The sequence below is a fragment of the Leucoraja erinacea genome, chromosome 26, assembly GCF_028641065.1.
Source record: "Leucoraja erinacea ecotype New England chromosome 26, Leri_hhj_1, whole genome shotgun sequence".
In the NCBI taxonomy this organism is placed as follows: domain Eukaryota; kingdom Metazoa; phylum Chordata; class Chondrichthyes; order Rajiformes; family Rajidae; genus Leucoraja; species Leucoraja erinaceus.
The window spans coordinates 17,407,063-17,430,103 of NC_073402.1; the positions used below are offsets into that span (position 1 = coordinate 17,407,063).

A 23,041-nucleotide genomic window follows, 5' to 3' on the forward strand; every position below is an offset into this window, starting at 1 on the left:
TCTGTCCATTACGCCATGGGGAAAAAAAACTCGTTATTTCTAAAAAGTCGATTCTTAATTTTTGCTATTTGGCCCAATTTACAAAGAATGTTTAAATGTTTTCTGGAGTTGTACTCCTAACAAAAAATGTTTCTTTTATCACTACCTTTGAGAAACGGCATAAAGTAAACATTTGAAAACACAGAGTATGTACATCCCAATATGTAAGATTCCAAGGAGTGGTTAACTAAAAATAATAAAGGATTGTATCAGACTTAAAGGCCAAGCATATAATTGCACCATCGGGTAGTAGGCCACAAGATCGGACAGAATACTAAAATAAATGCAAGAATAATAGAAAGATTACAAAGAGAAAATAAAGCTAGCCAGTAACATAAATTGAAAGAGTTTCTACAGCTACAGAAAGAGTTTTAAAGAAAATGAGTATTGCACATATGGAAAGTGATTCTATGGAATCAATAATGGAAAACAAGGAGATTGCATTTGAAATAACTGGTATTTTGCATCAATTTACTAGTGATATCCCAGAAATACCTAAATCAGGATTTGGAAGGGAGGTACGAACTCGGGAAAATTATAATCACCAGGCAAATTGTTGGACCATGTTCTTATTACCTTTGTCCCTGTGCCTTTAGAAGAATTGGCTCGCTAAATAGTTAATTTATTAGTTTCATTTTTCTAAATTCCCAGCACTTGGCAAAAAATAATGAAACATGACACCATACTGATCAAATTATACTCCATTTTTATTTCAAGAGCTTATCATGGGTTCTCCTCTCCATGACTGGGTAACTACAGCGGTCACGTTGAATATGGGGGTACATTAACTTGGGCATCTCATGTATCTTCTAGTTATTGACACAAAAAGCATGGTGAAAATGACAACTGGCTAACCTATTTACTGGTTTTGCAGTTTGAGATTTGCTTGCCTCAATTAGTTTGTTCCCTGGAAGGACAGAGCTATACAGTAAATAAACCACATGAGTAATGCAGAAAGGGTGCCACTGAGCTGATGTCTTCTACAATTTTCAGATGGGAATCAGCACGGTGGATTCATCAGTGGCTGGCCTGGGTGGTTGTCCTTACGCATCAAATGCATCAGGAAACGTGGCAACCGAGGATGTGGTCTACATGTTGAATGGACTAGGAATTCACACAGTAAGTTTGCCTTTTTAGACCACTGCTTTTATTCCCATTTTGTTTTCTGTTTGTTATAAATATATGTATGCAAGTGTCAATCACCAAAGATGATTTAACCTTGTGAATATATTGAAAAGTTGTTGTTGCCATCGCAAGAAATAAAACTATCCTTCCATGACAGCTGACTAAATTACATGCATTTCTCTGCAAGCCTCATCGCTAACTTGTTGTTATCTATTATATCTCCAATATCTAATTTTTAACAAGTCTAGCATTATCTGTGCCTTTTGATCTAGCTTTCGGTACTGAAATTTTAACAAGATATTTTGTTGTTGAAGCCGACAACTTGTTGAAGCAGAGTACTGGAGTCGTGCAGTGGGTCAGGTTGAGGCCAGGTAGTGAAACCAGCATTATCGAGTGCAAGTTGCTGAAGCAGGCTTGAAGCTTGACAGAGGGTGGTACCTAATAATGTTTTATAACTCTGTAGCTGAATTTATTACCAAGTAATTGCTGTTTTCAATGCTATGCTTGGTTGGGTTTTTTTAGGAGAATTAACTTCTGTTTACATACGATACGAGGAAAAAGCATAGCAATAATTTTAATGGATTATAAACTACCAGAAGGGATTGAATCAGTTGGAGGAGCACCAAGCAGGCAGAGCCAGCCACTTTACTGTAGATTTGAATACAACCTCTTGAGAGTAATCCATACGATGTTTAGTCATTGATGAATTTCTGTAAGAACTCTTTTTAATTTAGAATGAGCACGTTACAGTTTAGAGTTTTTTAAATGTTGTCATTTTTCCCTTCTTAACCTCATTACTGCCAAATGTTTATTTTCTTTTTGTAAGCACTATGATAGAAACATAGAAAATAGGTGCAGGAGGAGGCCATTCGGCCCTTCGGCCATTCATTGTGATCATGGCTGATTGTCCCCAATCAATAAACCCGTGCCTGTCTTCTCCCCATATCCCTTGATTCCACTAGTCCCTAGATGCCACAATACATCTCTATCTTAAATAACAAGGTGCCTTCCAATAGGTTCCATTTATGAATTTTTAACTTATAGGGTTATGACGCTGGAATGATTTGATTGATTCAATTCAACTCGATTCAATTCAAGTTTATTGTCATTGCACAAATACGAGTATAGGTACAACAAAATGCAGTTTAGCGTCTGGTCATAGTGCAAGATAGTAGAAGTTAAAATAAAAAATATAAAATACAAATAAAAATAAAAATACTGGTTAACAATGTGTGGGTTGTGGATGAATTAAACTGGTACATAGGCAAATAACTGGATACAAATGGGAGAGTCTAAAGATAGCTAGTGACGGGACCCAGAGTTCAGCAGTGTAATGGTGTTATTGAAAAAGCTGTTCCTCAGCCTGCTTGTGCGAGACCTGAGTCTCCTGTACCGCCTCCCTGATGGGAGGAGGGCAAACAATCCATGGGAGGGGTCCTTGATGATTTTCCCGGACCGTCTCAGACACCGTTTTCGGTGGAGGGCATGACCTGTAACTGGAACAGAGTCATGACCTGTAACTGGAACAGAGTCGAGCGTTTAATTGTCATAAGTACTGGCAGCAGAACAATTATATTTTTACTTGCTGCAGTTTTACAGATCCATTAATGCAATAACACAAATCAATGTATAATAAGCAATAAGACAATAAATTAATAATCGTAACACCAGGTAACCATAATATTGCAAAACCAAAGTTCATAGGTCAACCAAAAATACAGTGCCCAGAAGTTCATAGTTGCTGAGTTTAGTATTGTGCAATGTTCAAGAGCTTGATGGTTGCTGGGGAAAAAGCTGTTCTTGAACCTGGAGATCACAGTTTTCAGGCTCCTGCACCTTCTTTTCGAGTGTAGCCATAGCAGTGTGGGTCTTTGATATTGGCTGCTTTTGATCAGATCCTGGGCAAGTTTGTCTAATGTGGGTAGTTGGCTACTGTTTTGGTAATTGTAGATTTTCACTTGGGCAGGTACATGGATAGGACAATTTTAGAGAGAAATGGACCAAATGTGGGCAGATGGCACTAGCGTAGATGGAGTATCTTTTCAGCATGAACTCGTCCATGCTGAGTAAGGAAAGGAAAGGATCTTTTTCTGTGCTGTATGACTATGATGCTGTTCAATGAAAAGTGTAGCATAATTAGGATCAGTTGCCGAAAGTTTTTCCTGACACTGGGATTTATCATGTCTGGACATTGCTGATATGGATTGCTCGCTATGATTAATCAATGATTTCATTATTGTTCCGTCATATAACTACCACAAAGATAGGCGGGAAACTACCTTTGCATCTGGGAAGAATACTATTAAATCTTTGATTCAACTGTAAGCTTTCTGCAATCTATTTTAGGGCGTGGACCTGCAGAAGTTAATGGAAGCTGGTGCATTCATCTGCAAAGCATTGAAGAAGAAAACCAGCTCTAAAGTCGCTCAAGCTTTTTGCAAGTTATAATGATCAATAAATAATAAAGACAACAGCTGGATGAATGTTTACCCTGTAAATGCTCCTTGTACAAGTGTCCGGCTGCCCCAAGGCTAAACAAAACAATGGCAGTGGATCTTCTGTTTCTCAGTTTGAATCACGGTCAAAAGAGAAAAGCAAGTGAGATTTTTGATAACGGCCTGCTGACCAGAGTGTTGGTAAACCCTTCAAAATACACAGACACTACATGCATAATCACTGGAGAAAGGAGCTCTGTAAACCTACAACTAATGGTAAAAATAAAGAAGCAGGTAACCAAGAAACCTTTCTTCGTTTTGACATTCTTCCATCGCGAAAAAATGAAAATGAATTTAAAATATTTTGTTTTAGGGAAATAAATGTAACTAGTTTTCAGGAAATTGTCATTGACGATTTGTTTTTCATTGAATATAATCCTGTTTTTAAAAAAAAAATTATATGTATAACCTTGGGCTAGATTATACAGCCTATGTTGTGTCATAGACATAAAAAGCGTAAGAAAATCTGCATAATAAGCTGATGAATGTAAATTTTGAGGATGGATATTTTGAAGATGGACATTGTATCCTAATCGAAAACTCGAATCCTTGATAAAATTGTTGTGAGTTTAGCCATTTTTAAACTGAGAATACAAATGATTGTTTATTATAATTATATTTAATTATATTAATATTATTTCAACCTAACAGCGTTACTAAAATGTGCTTTCAATGTGGAATTTGCCTCTTTGTTATTTGATTTTTACCTACAGTTAAATTTATTTCACCCATGCTAATCCCTATTTCCGGACAATAAATTAAGCCATTGATGTAGTTGTTCTTTCTGGGATGCTGTAATTTGGTCATTACAATCATCTTTTGTGAAGTAAATGTTTGGTTTTGCACATTACTGTGCATTCTGGATAGACTGCAAATTTAGTAATATATTAGTGAAAACCTTTTTTGTCATTTTCAGAATGTTGGTATCTATTGGTAATAATGTGTCTACAATTGTCAAAATTAAAAATATTCTGCTTTAATGAAGGAAATCCAATGTTGACCCAATCTGTTCGAGATTAACTGCAATACCATGTTAACAAGTTGATTTTAACCTGCTATTGTATTTGATTTACCAAGGTATTCCCATGTATTAAATTGCCCCTGTCTAGCGCTTAAAGTAGGTGACACAAAAATATTTTCTCAGGGATACTAGAGATGATCAATAAAAATGGCCTTGCCAGCAAATCGCGTACTTAGAATAAACTTTAATTTTAAAAAGTTACTTTGTTAGAAACAATTGATTTAAGTGTCAACTTTCTAATTGTAATTATTCATACCTGTACAAACAGGTTTCAGATTGTGTATATAATTTTGATGTCTGACCTCCAAGTCACATTGCATTAAAATAATGTATTTACATTTGCTTTTGCTGGAGTTTTTTCACCACATTCTACCACATTGCATCTTTGAAAAACATTGGGCATGAATCAAAAATGAATGATCGGTATTAGTTTATTATTGTCACGTGTACAGTGTACCGTGAAAATCTTTGTTTTGCACGTCATACAGGCAAATCACATCATACATGAGTAACGGGTAGTGCAAAGGGGAAAATATGCATGTGAGAGGTCCAGTCAATAGTCTGATAAATAGAAACTTTTCTTGAATCTGGAGATAAATACTTTCACAGTGGTATATTGTGCCCAATAGAAGACTGGAGAAAAGTGTGGATGAATGCAGAGTGATCGGTCCTTGGTTATGTTGGCTTCTTTCCTGAAGTATGTTAAATATAGTTGGATTGATTTTTGGGGAGAGGGGTGGCTGATTTGAGTGATAGACTGGGCTGCATTCATAATTCTTTACAATTTCATACAATTTCATCTGGGTGAAATATTTTCTTTAGAAATTGGTAAGAGTCATTCGGGACATGCAGAGTTTCCTCAACATTCTGAGGAAGTACAAATTCATAAGACGTGTGACCTGAATTAGGCCATTTGGCCTATCGAGTCTGCTCTGCCGTTCAATCATGACATCTATTTTTCCCTCTAGACTCCATCCTCCTGTCTTCTCCCCATAACCTTTGACACCCTTACTAATCAAGAACCTATCAATCTCAGTTTTAAAAATACTCTTATAAATTGGCCTCCACTGCCATATGTGGTAATGAAATCCACAGATACACCACCCTCTGGCTAAAGAAATTCCTCCTCATCTTCATCTAAAGGTACATCATTTTATTCTGAGGCTGTGCCCTCTGGTCTTAGACTCTTCCACTACTGGAAACATCCTTTCCACATTCACTCTATTTTGGCTTTTCATTATTTGGTAGGTTAATAAGATTCTCCCCACCACCCTCATATGGGATAGTGTCTTATAGCTGTTGGTGTGCATTCTTGCCGGTTGCATCAATGTGGTTTGACCAAGATAAATTGTTTGTGATATTTACACCAAAAAATGTGACAATCCTGATCATCTTCATTTCAGTACCATTGATACAGACTGGGGTATGTACTCCAACCTGCTTAATGACGTTGATGACCAGTGCCTTGGTTTTGCTGACAGTGAGAGGAGATTGTTGACTAGGCTTTTCCATAGAGCTCTATCTCCTTCCTGAACTCTGTCTCTGTCATTGTTTGAGATCTGGCCGACTACCGTGGTACCATCAGCAAACTTGCAAATGGAGTTAAAGCAGAATGTTGCCATTTATGTCAATAGAGTGTGTAGTAACAGTCTGTACTCCCACTCTATTCCCATGACTGCGTAGCCAGACATAGTGCGAACTCCATCATCAAGTTCGTCGATGACATCACTGTTGTGGGACGAATCACAGATGGGGATGAGTCGGAGTATAGAAGTGAGATCAACCAACTGACCAAATGGTGCCCTCGTTAAAGCCTGCAATTTAACGATTGATAAAGAGCTAGCATGATATCTTCCCCAAATAGCTTGACACTTGGATGAAGGGACATGCGAGGCTGTCCAAAATAAAATTGAAAAATCGAGTCAAATGTGTACAGTTTATTGAAAACATCATGGTTATTACCAAACTTGGATATCTTGCATGAATGTAACAAATAAGGCAAGAAATATGTGTTTTCCCAGAGCTTCGAGATTTTATTTAAATTGGATTGGATTTGGCTACTTAGCAGTTCTCAAGTCGGAGGGCCCATTTCTGTCCTGGTACGATTCTGACTGATGTTGCCATCCATTCCCCACGTACAAATCTTCATAGCTAGATCATAAGTGATAAGAGCAGAATTAGGCCATTTGGCCCATTAAGTCTACTCTGCCATTCAATCGTGGCTGATCTATCGCTTCCTCCTAACCCCATTCTCCTGCCTTCTCCACATAACTTCTGACACGTGTACTAATCAAGAATCTATCTGTCTGCCTTAAATATATCTACTGACAGCCTCCACAGTCTTCTTTGGCAAAGAATTCCACAGATTCACCACCCTCTGACTAAAGAAATTCTCATCTCCTTCCTAAAATTCTAAGGCCTCTAGTCCTAGACTCTCCGACTAGTGGAAACATCCTCTCCACATCTACTTTATCCAAGCCTTTCACTATTGTGTTCGTTTCAATGAGCCCCCCGCCCCCTCGCCCCCTCATTCTTCGAAACTCCAGCGAATACAGGCCCAGTACTGTCAAACGCTCATCATATGTTCAAGAAGGAACTGCAGATGCTGGAAGATCGAAGGTACACAAAAATGCTGGAGAAACTCAGCGGGTGCAGCAGCATCTATGGAGCGAAGGAAATAGGCGACGTTTTGGGCCGAAACCCTTCTTCAGACTGATCATCATATGTTAACCTACTCATTCCTGAGATCAGGTAAGGTATCTCTTGCCTCTTGCCTCATCGCATTCATTATCTGGTTCTCGATCGCGGTTTCGCGAACCTAAAACTTTGGCGCAAATCTTTTTGGTGTTGCGAGACAGAGTTTCTCCGTCATTATTTAAATCAAGGTCCTCACTGCTGTCTTTTAGATAGAATTGGACGCCTTTTGGCTGCACCGTCCAATGGCGGAACCCGCTTGCCGTACAAAGATGGAGGGTGTGCAAGTACTCCATCACCTATAGCGTGTCACGTGACCGGAGCTGTGCGACAGTTGTGCCAATTCACTTTGCGGCATAACAACAGGCTGGAGAGAAGATGTCCGGCCATGGCCACGGCCACGGGCAGTGCGAGTGTGAGGGGCACCGGGACCCCGTCGAGACGGGCGTGGAGTACGGCCTCTACAAGAAGATCGACCACGAGAGGTTGGAGTGTCTGAACGAGTCCAGCGAGGGCTCTGGCAAGTTGGTCTTCAAGCCCTGGGAGGAGAGGCAGGACCGCACAAAGGTATTTAAGAAGGGACTGCAGATGCTGGAAAATCGAAGGCACACAAAAATGCTGGAGAAACTCAGCGGGTGCAGCAGCATCTATGGAGCGAAGGAGATGCTGCTGCACCCGCTGAGTTTCTCCAGCATTTTTGTGTACCTCCGCACAAAGGTATGACTGGGGCAGCAGACACTTGCCTTGGCTCCATATACTAGGGATGAAAGTTGCATATTATTTGATGCTGGTTATAACATTTTACCAGAGAATAAAACTAGGAATTTTCAAATTCGGACTGTTGCGGTAAATCTGGCAAAATTAACATGTTTATTTGTGTGGAATGATACGTGCATGGAAGCGATCGCGAGGTGACCTGAGAAGTATAGAAACATAGAAACATAGAAATTAGGTGCAGGAGTAGGCCATTCGGCCCTTCGAGCCTGCACCGCCATTCAATATGATCATGGCTGATCATCCAACTCAGTATCCCGTACCTGCCTTCTCTCCATACCCCCTGATCCCCTTAGCCACAAGGGCCACATCTAACTCCCACCCAAGGGCCACATCTAACTATCTATGTGAGGCATAGATAGAGTAGATTATTTTCCCACAGGGTGGAAATGCCAAATGCTGCAGGGCATTGGTTAAAGATGAGATGGGAGATGTTTAAGGCAGATTCGTTAGGCAATTTGTTTTACACGCAAAGTGATGTGTGCATGGAATGTGCTGTCATGGAGGTGATGCAACCAGATATGGATGCAACGTTGAAAAAGTCTTTAGATAGGCAGGGAAATAGAGGAATGCGGACAGCATGGGGCTAGTCGAATTACTTCCTGGTTGGTGCAAGCATGCTAAACCAAAGTTCTGATTTTGCAGAGTTCTAGGTTCATAGAGAGCTTAGAACAGCACAGGAATAAGCCCTTCCGCTCACAACATGCGTGCTGCACATGATGTTACATAGAAACATAGAAATTAGGTGCAGGAGTAGGCCATCCCGCCCTTCGAGCCTGCACCGCCATTCAATATAATCATGGCTGATCATCCAACTCAGTATGTTAGGTTAACTAATCTCTGTGTACACAAAATCTATTTCCCTCATATCCATGTGCCTATCTAAAAGTTTCTTAACAGTGGTGCAGCCGTCGAGTGGCTGCCTTACAGCGTTTGCAGCGCTGGAGACTCGGGTTCGATCCCAACTATGAGTGCTACATAGAAACATAGAAAATAGGTGCAGGAGGAGGCCATTCGGCCCTTCAAGCCAGCACCACCATTCATTGTGATCATGGCTGATCGTCCCCTATAAATAACCCGTGCCTGCCTTCTCCCCATGTCCCTTCACTCCACTAGCCCCTAGAGCTCTATCTAACTCTCTCTTAAATCCATCCAGTGACTTGGCCTCCACTGCCCTCTGTGGCATGGAATTCCATAAATTCACAACTCTGGGTGCAAAAGTTTTTTCTCACCTCAGTCTTAAATGACCTCCCCTTTATTCTAAGACTATGGCCCCTGGTTCTGGACTCCTAGCCTTGTGTTTTCAATCTTTCCTTGTATGACAGTCCCGCCATCCCAGGGATCAATCTCGTGAACCTACGCTGCACTGCCTCAATCACAAGGATGTCCTTCCTCAAATTAGGAGACCAAAACTGTACACAATACTCCAGATGTGGTCTCACCAGAGCCCTATACAACTGCTGTCTGTATGGAGTTTGTACATTCTCCCCGTGACCGTATGGGTTTTCTCCGAGATCTTCGATTTTCTCCCACAGACCAAAGACGTACAGGTATGTATGTTAATTGGCTTGGTGTATGTGTAAATTGTCCCTAGTGTGTGTAGGATAGTGTTAATGTGCAGGGATCGCTGGTCGGTGCGGACTCGGTGAGCCGAAGGGCCTGTTTCCGCACTGTATCTCTAAACTAAAACTAAACGCCACTTTCATATCTGCCTCCATCAACACCACTGCCAGGCATCGACCACGCTGTGTTTATAAAAAAATTAAAAAAATAAAAACTTGACTTGCACATCTCTTTTAAACTTTAGCCATCTCACCTTAAAGTTATGCCCTCTAGTCATTACCATTCCGGGGAAAAGGTTCTGACTGTCTATCCTATATATGTCTCTCATAACTTCTATCATCTCCGACTTAAGCCTCTGACTCTACGGAGAAAATAATGCAAGTTTCTCCAACGTCTTCTTGCAGCTAATACTCTCTTAGGATCATCAATCAATGGCATCAAATATTGAGGGCAAAATGTGAAGGTGTTTGCACACAGTTAACTGCAATATTGTGGAACCCAGGAGCTGAAAAAGCAACGAGTGCAGCTAATAACTGGGTCTGGTAGGGATTTTATGAGATTAAAGTTGAGGATGATTTGTAAATGTATATTCCTCTGTTCCATGTTCCATAGGATGTTTGTTATGTTTTTGGGGAAAATGGAACAACATTTAATATTTGTAGGTCATTTCCATGAACATAAGAGAATTCACTGATATTGATGTTAGGCTTAATTACCTGGGAACATGTCAAGTCAAAAGAGTTTATTGTCATGTGTCCCAGATAAGACAATGCAATTCTTGCTTGCTGCAGCACAACAGAATATAGTAAGCATAAATACAGAACAGTTCAGTGTGTCTCTATAGCATAGACCATATATATACACATAAATGAACAGATGAAGTCCATTAGGCTGTTATAGTTCAGAGTTTGTTTGATGGCGAGTTTAATAACTGAATGGCTGTGGGGAAGAAGCTGGTCATGAACCTGGATGTACCAGATTTCAGGCTCCTGTACCTTCTACCTGATGGCAGCGGAGAGATGAGTGTGTGGCCAGGATGATGTGGGTCCTTGATTATGCTGGTAGCCTTTTTGAGGGAGCGACTGTGATAGATCCCTTCGATGGTGGGGAGGTCAGAGCCGATGATGGACTGGGCAGTGGTCACAACTTTCTGCATTCTTTTCCGCTCCTGGTCCCTAAAGTTGCCAAACGAAGCCACAATGCAACCGGTCAGCATGCTCTCCGACTTGACATACCGACTCCGTAATCTTCTCAGGAAGTAGAGGGGCTGATGGGCTTTCCTTATAATTGCATCAGTGTACTGGGACCAGGAAAGATCTTCAGAAATATGCATGCCCAGGAATTTGAAGTTCTTGACCCTTTCCACCATCATCCCGTTGATATAAACGGGATTGTGGGTCCCTATCCTAGCGCTTCCAAAGTCCACAATCAGATCCTTGGTTTTGCTGGTGTTGAGAGCCAGGTTATTGTGCTGGCACCATTTGGTCAATCGGTCGATCTCACTTCTATACTCTGACTCGTCACCATCAGTGATTCGTCCCACAACAGTGGTGTCGTCGGCGAACTTGATGATGGAGTTTGCACTATGTCCGGCTACGCAGTCATGAGTATAGAGTATAGAGTGAGTAAAGCAGGGGGCTGAGCATGCAGCGTTGAGGTGCTCCCGTGCTGATTGTTATCGAGGATGACACATTTCCACCTATACGGACAGACTGTGGTCTGTGGATGAGGAAGTCTAGGATCCAATTGCAGAGGGATGCACAGAGACCCAGATCTGAGAGCTTGGTAACCACCTTGGAGGGGATGATCGTATTAAACGCCGAGCTGTAGTCAATGAATAACAGTCTGACATATAAGTTTTTGTTGTCCGTGGTCCAGAGCGGAGTGGAGAGCCAGTGAGATCGCATCCATCATTGATCTGTTGTGGCGGTAAGCGAACTGCAGTGGGTCGAGGTTCTTGTCGAGGTAGGAGTTGATATGCGCCATAATCAACCTCTCAAAGCACTTCATCACCACAGACGTTAGTGCCACTGGTCGATAGTCATTGAGGCACGTCACCTTGCTCTTCTTGGGCACCAGTATTATTGATGCCCTTTTAAAGCAGGTGGGAACCTCAGACCTCAGAAGTGAAAGGTTGAAAATGTCTGTAAAAACTCCAGCACAGTTTTAGAACACGATTGGGTGCGCCATCAGGTCCAGGCACTTTCCGAGGGTTCACCCCCCTGAAGGATCTTCTGACGTCGACCTCTGTGACTGTGACTGAAATACCATCACGACGAATGGGGGCTTGGGAAGGCACATCAGTGTTCTCCCTATCAAAGCGTGCATAAAACGCATTGAGCTCATCAGGGAGTGATGCTTCGCTGACAATTGAGCTGCCTCCTGATTTCGCCTTGTAGGAGGTGATGGCATTCAAGCCCTGCCACAGTTGCCGAACATCCGTCTCATCCTCCAGCTTTAGAACGGAGATGAGGAAAAACATTTTCACACAGTTGTAAGTCTGTGGAATTCTCGGCCTCAGAAGGCCGTGGAGGCCGGTTCTCTGGATGCTTTCAAGAGAGAGTTAGATAGAGCTCTTAAAGATAGTGGGAGTCAGGGGATGTGGGGAGAAGGCAGGAACGGGGTAATGATTGTGGATGATCAGCCATGATTGCATTGAATGGCGGTGCTGGCTCGAAGGGCCGAATAACCTACTCCTGCACCTATTGCAGGGCTCGAAATTAACGGTTGCCCGGGTGCCATTGACCACTCAAAGCGCCGCAGGGTAACCTAAACACCGAGTCATTTTGCCCGGCTTGGCAACCAGATACTGGTTTGTACCGAAGATAGACACAAAAAACTGGAGTAACTCCGCGGGTCAGGCAGCATCTCTGGAGAAAAGGAACGCAACGTTTTGTGTCGGCGGTGACGGCTGTATTGCGTGGGAAAGATACTAGGTGCGGGGTGACGAAGGGTCGCAGCGAATGACGGCCCCGAACAGCGGCTCCATCTCCTCCTCCTCCCGCCCCCCGCCCGCCCTGATAAGGGCCGCTGCTTGCAAACCCGCTAACCAAAGATCTTATAGCAGAGCTCCGCTATAGGATCTTTGCCGCTAACGGCGCTTTTAAAAAAAAACTCCCGCACGCCGAGGCCGGGAGGAGGGAGGGAGGGGGAGGCCTCGGCATGCGGGAGGGGTTTTTTTTTTAAAGCGGTTTTCGCCGTTAGTGGAATTGCTGTCACGGCCGCTGCTGCTGCTGTGCGGGTGCCGTCATTCGCTCCGACATTTCTGAAGCAGCTGCATCATAGATCCTTTAGCTATAAGATCTTTGAGCTGTACCGCTCGGCCCTGCACCTTGCTGTTGGCTGGCGGAGGAGGGAGGCGGTGGCGAGGAAATCCCAACGGCCAAGGCAGCAGGGCGATGTTGTCCGAGGAGCGCTGACCTTCCTTCCTCCCCACCTCGCCCCCCCTCTCTCTCTCTCTCTCGTACGCCCCCTCCACCCCTATCCTGGGACCCTTCCTATCCATCCCGCACTGATCTCCATTCCGGCCTCTATTCAGTCCTCACTGACATCCCCTGTGCTCCCCTCCCCATCTCCCCACCACCCCAATCTATTCATCCTGCGTTGATCGACCTGTCCACCTCGCATTGTCTCTCCTGCCATACCCCTCCCCCCCATCCATCCTGCACTGGTTCCCCAATTCACCCTGTACTTACCCCTTTCCCATCCATCCTGCACTTCTCCTCCATCCATCCTGTACTAATCCACGCATTCATCCCATACTTACCCACCCTCCATTTACCCTGCACCTTCCCCCATTCATCCTGTACTGATTTCCCATTCATTCTGCATAGACCCTCCGATCCACCCTGTACTAAACCCCCTCCCAATTCATCCTGCGCTGATCTCCCCGTCCCCCCCCCCCCCCCATCCATCCTGTACTGATCCTCCCATTCAAGAAGAATGGGGGGAACAGTCTGAAGAAGGGTCTCGACCCGAAATGTTGCCTATTTCCTTCGCTCCATGGATGCTGCCTCACCCGTTGAGTTTCTCCAGCACTTTTGTCTACCCCATCCATCCTGTACTGAACCCCCCCCCCCCCCCCCATTCAACAACCACTAACATCTGCGCTCTCCCCTCTGAACCCCCCCCCCCTGCCAACACTGCACTAACATCCCCCGACTCTCCCTCACCATTTTACCTACCTACAACAACTCCCAACAATAATTCACCTGCCAAACGTCCCGCGCTCTCCCCTCACCATTTTACCTACTCCCAACAACATGTACTAATTCACCTGCCTCAATCCATCCATTCTGCACCGCACACCCCCATCCACATCAACGGGACGGAGGTGGAACGTGTTTCCAGCTTCAGGTTCCTGGGGGTCAATATCTCCGATGACCTCTCTTGGACCCACAATACCTCAACTCTGATCAAGAAGGCTCATCAGCGTCTCTTCTTCCTGAGGAGACTGAACAAGGTCCATCTGTCTCCTCAGATCCTGGTGAACATCTACCGCTGCACCATCGAGAGCATCCTTACCAACTGTATCACAGTATGGTATGGCAACTGCTCTGTCTCCGACTGGAAAGCACTGCAGAGTGTGGTGAAAATTGCCCAACGTATCACCGGTTCCTCGCTCCCCTCCATTGAGTCTGTCCAAAGCAAGCGCTGTCTGCGGAGGGTGCTCAGCATCGCCAAGGACTGCTCTCACCCCAACCATGGACTGTTTACCCACCTACCATCCGGGAGGAGCTACAGGTCTCCCCCCCCCCCCGGACACTCCTCCCACAGGAAAAACACTATGTCTGTATACATGTAAAAATATTTATTTATTGGAATCATATTCTATGTCGCTCTTCCAGGGAGATGCTAACTGCATTTCGTTGTCTCTGTACTGTACACTGACAATGACAATTAAAGTTGAATCTGAATCTGAATCAAATGTGTTTTTATTCCCAGTGTTATTATTTGTTTTAATCCATAAAGATGGATTAATTAAATTGGTGAATTTGTCTTGATTGGTGAATGTTTAGTTTGTGACTTTATTTGAAGCAGAAATAATATGTGAATGCTTCATTGAGTATAATTCCGACTGGTAACTACGCGTTTTATCCGAGCACATTATCGCACGCGTCATGCAAGCCATGTTAAATGACTACCTAAACTGTCATTTGGCAACCTAAAAAGCTGCCAAGGTTGCCCGGCTGGCAACAGGGAAAAAAAGTTAAGCGGGAGCCCTGTATTGTCTATTGTACAAGTCATGGATTGGAATGTAAAGCTTTATTGTACTTATTACACAGCATTTTGTAATTATTGCTGCAACTGATTGAAAGGATCTGCAGAATATTAGGACTAGTAAAATATAACAGTTACCAAAACCATGTGAACATAACTGAATGAAAGGAAATCTTTTCATTGCTTAATGCATTTTGAATATTTTCTGTTGCAGTACGTAGAAAGTGATGATGATCAAGAGTTGCTGTTTAATATTCCGTAAGTACCATAAAACTTGCTCTCTTCTAATTATATCTTCATTTTATAAAGTACACAAACTTTCTTTTAATATATTTTGGTAAGCATTGATTTGAATGATACCAAATAGATACTAGTTGATATGATTATATCACACATGGTAAGTTTTCTGCAAGTCTGATATAGCAGAAATACATTGTTTTCTGAATTCTTGTCATAACTTTTAATATATATGGAACTTCCATAAGAAAAAGTAATTTAAATAATGATTTTATTTCCTTTCATATATGTCTTTCTCCTGTCAAAAGCCACCGTGAAACATTTTGCATTGCAGGACTGGAGAATGGGAAAATTAAAGGTCAAATTGAACTGACAAGTAAGATGGTGGAGAAAGTTTGGGGAAGATTGAAAACTGTTGAAGCTTGATGCTTGAAGGGAATTCCTACGGTGGAGTGGAGTATAATGGATTAGGATGTCAACAATTTAAAACAAATACCTTCAAATACAGTGCCCTCCATAATGTTAGGGACAAAGATCTATCATTTATTTATTTGCCTTTGTATTCCACTATTTTTTAGATTTATAATAGAAAAAAAATCACATGTGGTTAAAGTGCACATTGTCAGATTTTATCAAAGGGGTTTTTTATACATTTTGGTTTCACCATGTAGAAATTACAGCTGTGTTTATACATAGTCCCCCCATTTCAGGGCACCATAATGTTTGGGACACATGGCTTCACAAGTGTTTGTAATTGCACAGGTGTGTTTAATTGCCTCCTTAATGCAGGTATAAGAGAGCTCTCAGTACCCAGTCTTTCCTCCAGTCTTTCCATCACCTTTGGAAACTTTTATTGCTGTTTATCAACATGAGGACCAAAGTTATGCCAATGAAAGTCAAAGAAGCCATTATGTGACTGGGAAACAAGAATAAAACTGTTAGACATCAGCCGAACCTTAGGCTTAACAAGATAGCGGTGCTGGCTTAACAGCTGCAGCCCACCTGCAGTCCGTCTTTTTTGTCTTTCTTTTTGTTCCTTTGTCATGTTTTAGTTAATTTTGTTTTATTAAGTTGCGTATGTGTGTGGGTGGGGTGGGAGAAACATGTTTTAGTCTCTTCCTTTGGGGGATGAGACTTTTTTTTCTGTCGTATTCCCCGTCTCCGTCTGCGCCGAGGTCTAATGGCGGAGCTGGCGGCCTCGGAGCTGTGGCAGCGGCAGCGGAGACCCGATTCTGCCTCGGAGCTGTAGCAGCGGCAGCAGCAGCGGAGACCCGGCTCGGCCTCGGAGCTGTAGCAGCAGCAGCGGAGACCCAACTCGGCCCCGGAGCTGTAGCAGCGCGGAGACCCAACGGCAGCGGCAGCAGCCGGAGACCCGACTCGGCCCCGGAGCTGTAGCAGCGGCAGCAGCGGAGACCCGACTCGGCCCCGGAGCTGTGGCGGCGGCAGTGACAGCAGCAACGGAGACCCGACTCAGCCCCGGAACCGTGGCGGCAGCATCGACCCAACTCGGCCTCGGAGCTGTGGCGGCGGCAGCGACCACCCGCGGAGTTTGAACCGGCCCATTCGCGGAGCACGGTTGAGCCGCGGGATTTACCATCACCCGGTGGGGTCACAACATCTGGAGCCTGGATCGCCTCGGCGCAGAGGGAGAACAAAGAGGGAAGAGACGGAGACTTTAAGATTTTGCCTTCCACCACAGTGAGGAGGTGTTTGATGAACTCACTGTGGTGGATGTTAAATTTGTGTTGATTGTGTGTTTTTGTCATTTTTTTATTATATGTATGACTGCAGGGAAACAAAATTTCGTTCAGACCGAAAGGTCTGAATGACAATAAACAAATCTAATCTAATCTAATCTTACCAAAATCAACTGTTTGGAACATAATTAAGAAGAAAGAGAGCACTGGTGAGCTTACTAATTGCAAAGGGACTGGCAGGCCAAGAAAGACCTCCACAGCTGATGATCGAAGAATTCTCTCTATAATAAAGAAAAATCCTCAAATACCTGTCTGACAGATCAGAAACACTCTTCAGCAGTCAGGTGTGGATTTGTCCATGACCGCTGTCCGCAGAAGACTTCATGAACAGAAATACACTGCAAGATGCAAACCACTGGTTAGCTGCAAAAATAGGATGGCCAGGTTACAGTTTGCAAAGAAGTACTTAAAAGAACTGCAGTACTGGAAAAAGATCTTGTGAACAGATGAGACTAAGATTAACTTATATCAGAGTGATGGCAAGAGCAAAGTACAGAGGAGAGAAGGAACTGCCCAAGATCCAAAGCATACCACCTCATCTGTGAAACATGGTGGTGGGGGCGTTATGGCCTGGGCATGTATGGCTGCTGAAGGTACTGGCTCACTTATCTTCATTGATGATGCAACTGCTGATGGTAATAGCATAATGAATTCTGAAGTGTATAGACTCATCCTATCTGCTCACGTTCAAACAAATGCCTCAGAAAATTTACCGGCGGTTCATTCTACAGCAATTTTCTATGTTTCTAAGACAATGATACCAAACATACTGCTAAAGCTACATAGGAGTTTTTCAAAGCTAAAAAATTGTCAATTCTTGAGTGGCCAAGTCAATCACCCGATCTAAACCCAATTGAGCATGCCTTTTATATGCTGAAGAGAAAACTGAAGGGGATTAGCTCCCAAAACAAGCATAAGCTAAAGATGGCTGCAATACAGGCCTGGCAGCGCATCGCCAGAGAAGACACCCAACAACTGGTGATGTCCATGAATCGCAGACTTCAAGCAGTCAATGCATGCTAAGGATATGCGACAAACTACCAAACACAACTACTTTCATTTGTATGACATTGCTGAGTCCGAAACATTATGGTGCCCTGAAATGTGGACACTATGTATAAACACGGTTGTAATTTCTACATGGTGAACCCAAAATGTATTTAAATGGCCTTTATTAAAATCTGACAATGTGCACTTTAACCACATGTGATTTTTTTCTGTTACAAATCTCAAATTGTGGAGTAGGGAGGCAAATAAATAAATGATGGGTCTTTGTCCCAAACGTTATGGAGGGCCCTGTATATTAGATTGAACATGTGCTGTTTTTAAATATGTCAGATATGCAGTTTCTTTTTAATATGCATGTTTAAAAGATACATGGGTGAGCTACACAGACAGTGGGCCAAAGAATGCCGATTTATAATTCATAATTATAATTCATAAATTCATAATTATAATTCAAAAAATCATAATAAATCATTTTGATTTAGTTTCACAGGCAACGTAAAGCTCAAAGGAATAATTTTAATGGGAGAAGATGATGATACCCATCCATCAGAAATGAGACTGTAAGTATCAGAATATTTTACTTTTCTCTAAAAGTGTTTAACATTAAAATATAAAAAAAACAATGGCATTGCCTTTCAATTATATATTGGATCAGATGTTCCTTTCATGCTTGTGTTTTAAATCTATCATTAAATAGATCATAATGAACTATTGAACATATGCATGTCCTTGAAAAGCTAAACAGAAAATAGTAAATGTGTTCTTAATAGCTGATCATATTTTGTTTAAAAAACAATATATTTTAGTTATGTTATTTCATTTTTAAATGGTGTACAATTATTAAACTGTCCAGGTAGATAAATATATATTTTCAGAACAATACCTTGGGCGGTTCTGTGGATTTAATGATGGAAGAAAAAATAACTAAACATGCAAGCCATATTTGTAAGATGTATTCCACAATATCCTCATTTACAAGCCTCGACGTTAGGAGTAGAGAATGTTGTGATTGAAGAAAATGTTAAATCTGTCAGCAGATCATGCCCATTTTATTTATTTTGGACTCTTTGCCTAGTTTAATATGTGTGAGAAATGTCTTCAAACTGATACACAAAAATATGTTCTTAGATTTTGTATGAAGTTAAAAAGCAAATTTAATAACCTGGGATCTTGAGAATGTGATGATGGATTTTCTTCTGGAGCCTTGACCATGGTGGTTGGAAAGGATTTGTGGAGAGGGCTTATTGGTTCATCGCAGCACAGAATGTGGTTTGGGATTGGGCGAATACTGAACATGGAAATTCTCACTGGAGAGATCATTGAATGTGCTGTGGCTGTGTACCTGACCGTGATATTGAGATTGTCTGTGAGTTTTTTTTTTTAAACGCCTGCAGAGTTTTATTGTGAACCGTAGACAAATTTCAGATTAAAGGAGAATCTCTTCTGGCAATTTGTAGATATATAAGAGAGAAACAATAAAGTAAGGAGTGAATCTGCCCTTTATGTATGCTATAGCAGAGTCATTTAAATAATGTGAAACATGCAAATTAATTTTCTTCTGATTTCTAATTAGTTATAAGAACATCCCACACATGTCGTTTGATGACACAGGCAGAGAACCTGATCAAGTATTCAAGTTGAACCGAGATATCACAGGGGAGCTGGAATATACCACAAAGTAGGTTCACTTTTGCTTTACTGAAGCATAGAGTGTATAAGTTGATCTTCACGTACAATACGAAACAGATCAACAATTTCAGAAGCCTCTTTTTATAAAAATTATTTTTGAAAAGAAAGTAAAGCACTTGTTTCTAAATAACGCACTGTACGGATTCAAAATTACTGTGTTTAGGATTGCTAATAAGGATCAGATTTCACCCCCTTCTAACCAAATATCTAGAGAATGTACCAACGTAGAACTGGGTCATGTTACACAGGATCCAGCAAACAGTTTCCTGAATTGTGCAAAAATGTATTTGGCTAATCTGGTAACTTCTTAACAAACTGTGAATATTTTTTTTTAAATCTGTTTGGTAGGTGTAATATTGTGGGTAAATTATACCTATCCTTTTAACTTTGGAATTCGGGTGCAGACTGTTTTAGATCACTTCTTAAGTGCAGAGATACAATCCTGATGTGCCAACAACAAAGAAAAACTGAACATCTAGCATATTGAAATTGAATTGCATCCCATTTAATATACTGATAACAAGCCCATAGTTGCCGCCGATGATGAATGTAACCAAATAAGTGATCCTGGTACTCGATACTCAGCCTGGATGTCTATGAACTACATTTACAGCTATTTGTTTGCTATCAATGCGAGTGTTCAAAAATACTTGACATATGCAGAAGAGTCAAATGATATCTGCTCTGAATGGACCTCTGCCCAGTTACATTCAAAAATAAAGTTATTCCATTGGTTATAGAATTATTTCAAGAAAGTGGTATCTTAATGTATAAATACCAATAATTAGTAAAATACTCTTCTACCTTTTTTTTAACAACTCAAGATATTTTTGCTTTTCATTTTAGGGTGGCGCGTTTCTCCAGTGTTTATCATCTTTCAATTCACATTGCCAAAAATTTTGGTGCTGAAATTTCAAAAATTTATTATATAGGATTGCGAGGGGAGTGGTCAGAGGTGAGTCTAATCATGCATTGAAATTAGACGATTGAGTGGTAAGAATCTGCGCTGTTTGGAGTAATATTTTACAGCAAATAATCCCAATGTGATGTGACTGAGATGATAAAAAAAACTCTGCATTTTCACTGAGACACTGGAATTTCATTGCTTTCCAGATGAGTATCTAGGTATTTTCACTGTACTACTTTTGAATGATGTGATATTTGTAATCATAGTGTAGGGGATGCTTTACATCTAAGTATTACGATTCCATTCCAAATACCGGATATATTTGGCTGAGACATTTATTAATTTTCCGATTATCTCCAACTTTATTCTTTGGGACCACCTTCTCAAGTTACATCATTTTATCTTTGGGTACATTTCCAAAAGGTGTCAGTGGCCTCTGGAACATCTAGGGTTGTCATCCTTCAAACATAAGTTCAGGGCAAACAACTAGCCAAACTAAGGTGCATGAGAACCGAGCATAGATTCTGTTGTCGTCTGAAATAAACATTCTTCTCCATTGAATGATAATCTAAAATGTGAATTTTTAAGATATAGTTTGTTCCGGAGGCTCTGTGGGTAATTGCAGCATTGCCTTGCATAAAATGAAAACAAAGTCATCTGATCTGAAACATTAACTCCCTAGTGTAATTTTACTCTTTTCACAGAGCTACAGACATGAAGTGACACTTTGTACATATGAAGCCTCAGCCAATCCGGCAGATCACAAAATTGACAGCTTTACTCCTCAAACACACTTCATTTCTTAAAACCAGTCCCTTGAAGCTGCAGCACACCATGAAAAAGGAAAGACCAAGACCACAGGTTTATCTCTTTGCAATCTCACATTGAAAAAGTTTTGTGCTGAAATTTCAAAATAATAGGATTGCGATAATGAGTCTACCTCATGCGGCATTGTGGAACAGATCGCCCAATATAGATGAAAAAAAAACTCCATTTGGTTTCATGCTTTCCAGATAAAGGTGTGACTGAACAAAAGATTAATAACATTTGCTTTATTTAAGTAAGAGATTTCCAATACAGTTGCTTTGCTGAGACATTTATTAATTTGGATAACTTTATTCTTTGGGACCACTTCTCAAGTTACATCATTTTATCTTTGGGTACATTTCCAAAAGGTGTCAGTGGCCTCTGGAACATCTAGGGTTGTCATCCTTCAAACATAAGTTCAGGGCAAACAACTAGCCAAACTAAGGTGCATGAGAACCGAGCATAGATTCTGTTGTCGTCTGAAATAAACATTCTTCTCCATTGAATGATAATCTAAAATGTGAATTTTTAAGATATAGTTTGTTCCGGAGGCTCTGTGGGTAATTGCAGCATTGCCTTGCATAAAATGAAAACAAAGTCCTTATCTGATCTGAAACATTAACTCCCTAGCATAATTTTACTCTTCACAGAGCTACAGACATGAAGTGACACTTTGTACATATGAAGCCTCAGCCAATCCGGCAGATCACAAAATTGACAGCTTTACTCCTCAAACACACTTCATTTCTTAAAACCAGTCCCTTGAAGCTGCAGCACACCATGAAAAAGGAAAGACCAAGACCACAGTACTTCTGGAATATGAGTAAATAATTAGTGGAACAGATCGCTATAGAACCTCCATGTGGTTTTGTAAAGGTGTGATGAACAGAAGATTAATAACATTTGCTATTTAAGTAAGAGCTTGCAGTTGCTGCTTTGGATTTGTAAATGTTGAAACATCTATTTGCACTCAAGTATAAGTAGCTGGTTGTTGATATTCTTGGTCAAAAATAAATTATTTTCTATAAAATGACGATATCTAATTTTGGTATCTTAACATGAATCGTGTCCTGCCTGTTTTTTTTAATCTCTCCTCCCTGCAACCCCTTCCAAGTGCCTCCCAATAAAATCCACTCATTACAGTAATGTTATGATACTTGGCTCTGAATTTAATGATTTGGCCCACAGCAACAACCATTAAAAGCTACATATTTTTTTGTAAATTATAAAGATTAAATTAGCTTTAAGAAGAATTGTAGACCTAAGAGAAAATGTTGATCCAACATCATGATGAACTATCTAGGGTATCTATTGGGGGCATCCATTTTGTAGTGTCCATTTAGATACTTGTTGCATGCCAGAGTGACCATAGACTATCAAAAATGTTGAGTTAGATATAAAGAGCGACATCTTTAACTCTTCTATCAGTAATGCACAGCAAACCAATTTGTCCAAAAGTGTATTGACAATGAATGAAATGATTCAGCAACCTGTATGTCTATAGAACTTACTAGCAGATTTTATTTCCTTTTTTTGCTTGCTTTTTCCCCCCATATACTTTGAATTGGATCACCTCCAGGCAATCAAATTCCCATGTCATTTGAGTATCAATTAGGTGAATGGAAGCTTACTGTACAGCTGGTGTTAATATGACATGCGATTAATTGGTTTCATGGTTTGTTTGCAGAAAACACTTGCTGGGTTC

General features: G+C 41.4%; 2 protein-coding genes across 2 annotated transcripts in view; both read left to right on the forward strand.

The window, feature by feature from the left end:
* Window positions 1-5,013, forward strand: part of LOC129709707 (hydroxymethylglutaryl-CoA lyase, mitochondrial-like) — a 29,022-nt gene extending 24,009 nt beyond the window's left edge. The window contains exons 8-9 of the mRNA XM_055656230.1: window positions 1,033-1,158; window positions 3,511-5,013. Of these exons, the coding sequence (XP_055512205.1) occupies window positions 1,033-1,158; window positions 3,511-3,612 (228 nt within the window). The 3' untranslated portion in view covers window positions 3,613-5,013. The remainder of the gene's footprint in view (window positions 1-1,032; window positions 1,159-3,510) is intronic.
* Window positions 5,014-7,704: 2,691 nt separating this feature from the next.
* pithd1 (PITH (C-terminal proteasome-interacting domain of thioredoxin-like) domain containing 1) lies at window positions 7,705-21,391 on the forward strand. The gene is made up of 6 exons (XM_055656231.1): window positions 7,705-7,941; window positions 15,146-15,189; window positions 18,416-18,493; window positions 19,507-19,611; window positions 20,469-20,577; window positions 21,234-21,391. The coding sequence occupies exons 1-6, from the start codon at window positions 7,753-7,755 to the stop codon at window positions 21,333-21,335; spliced, it is 627 nt and encodes a 208-aa protein (XP_055512206.1). The 5' UTR covers window positions 7,705-7,752; the 3' UTR covers window positions 21,336-21,391.
* Window positions 21,392-23,041: the final 1,650 nt, after the last annotated feature.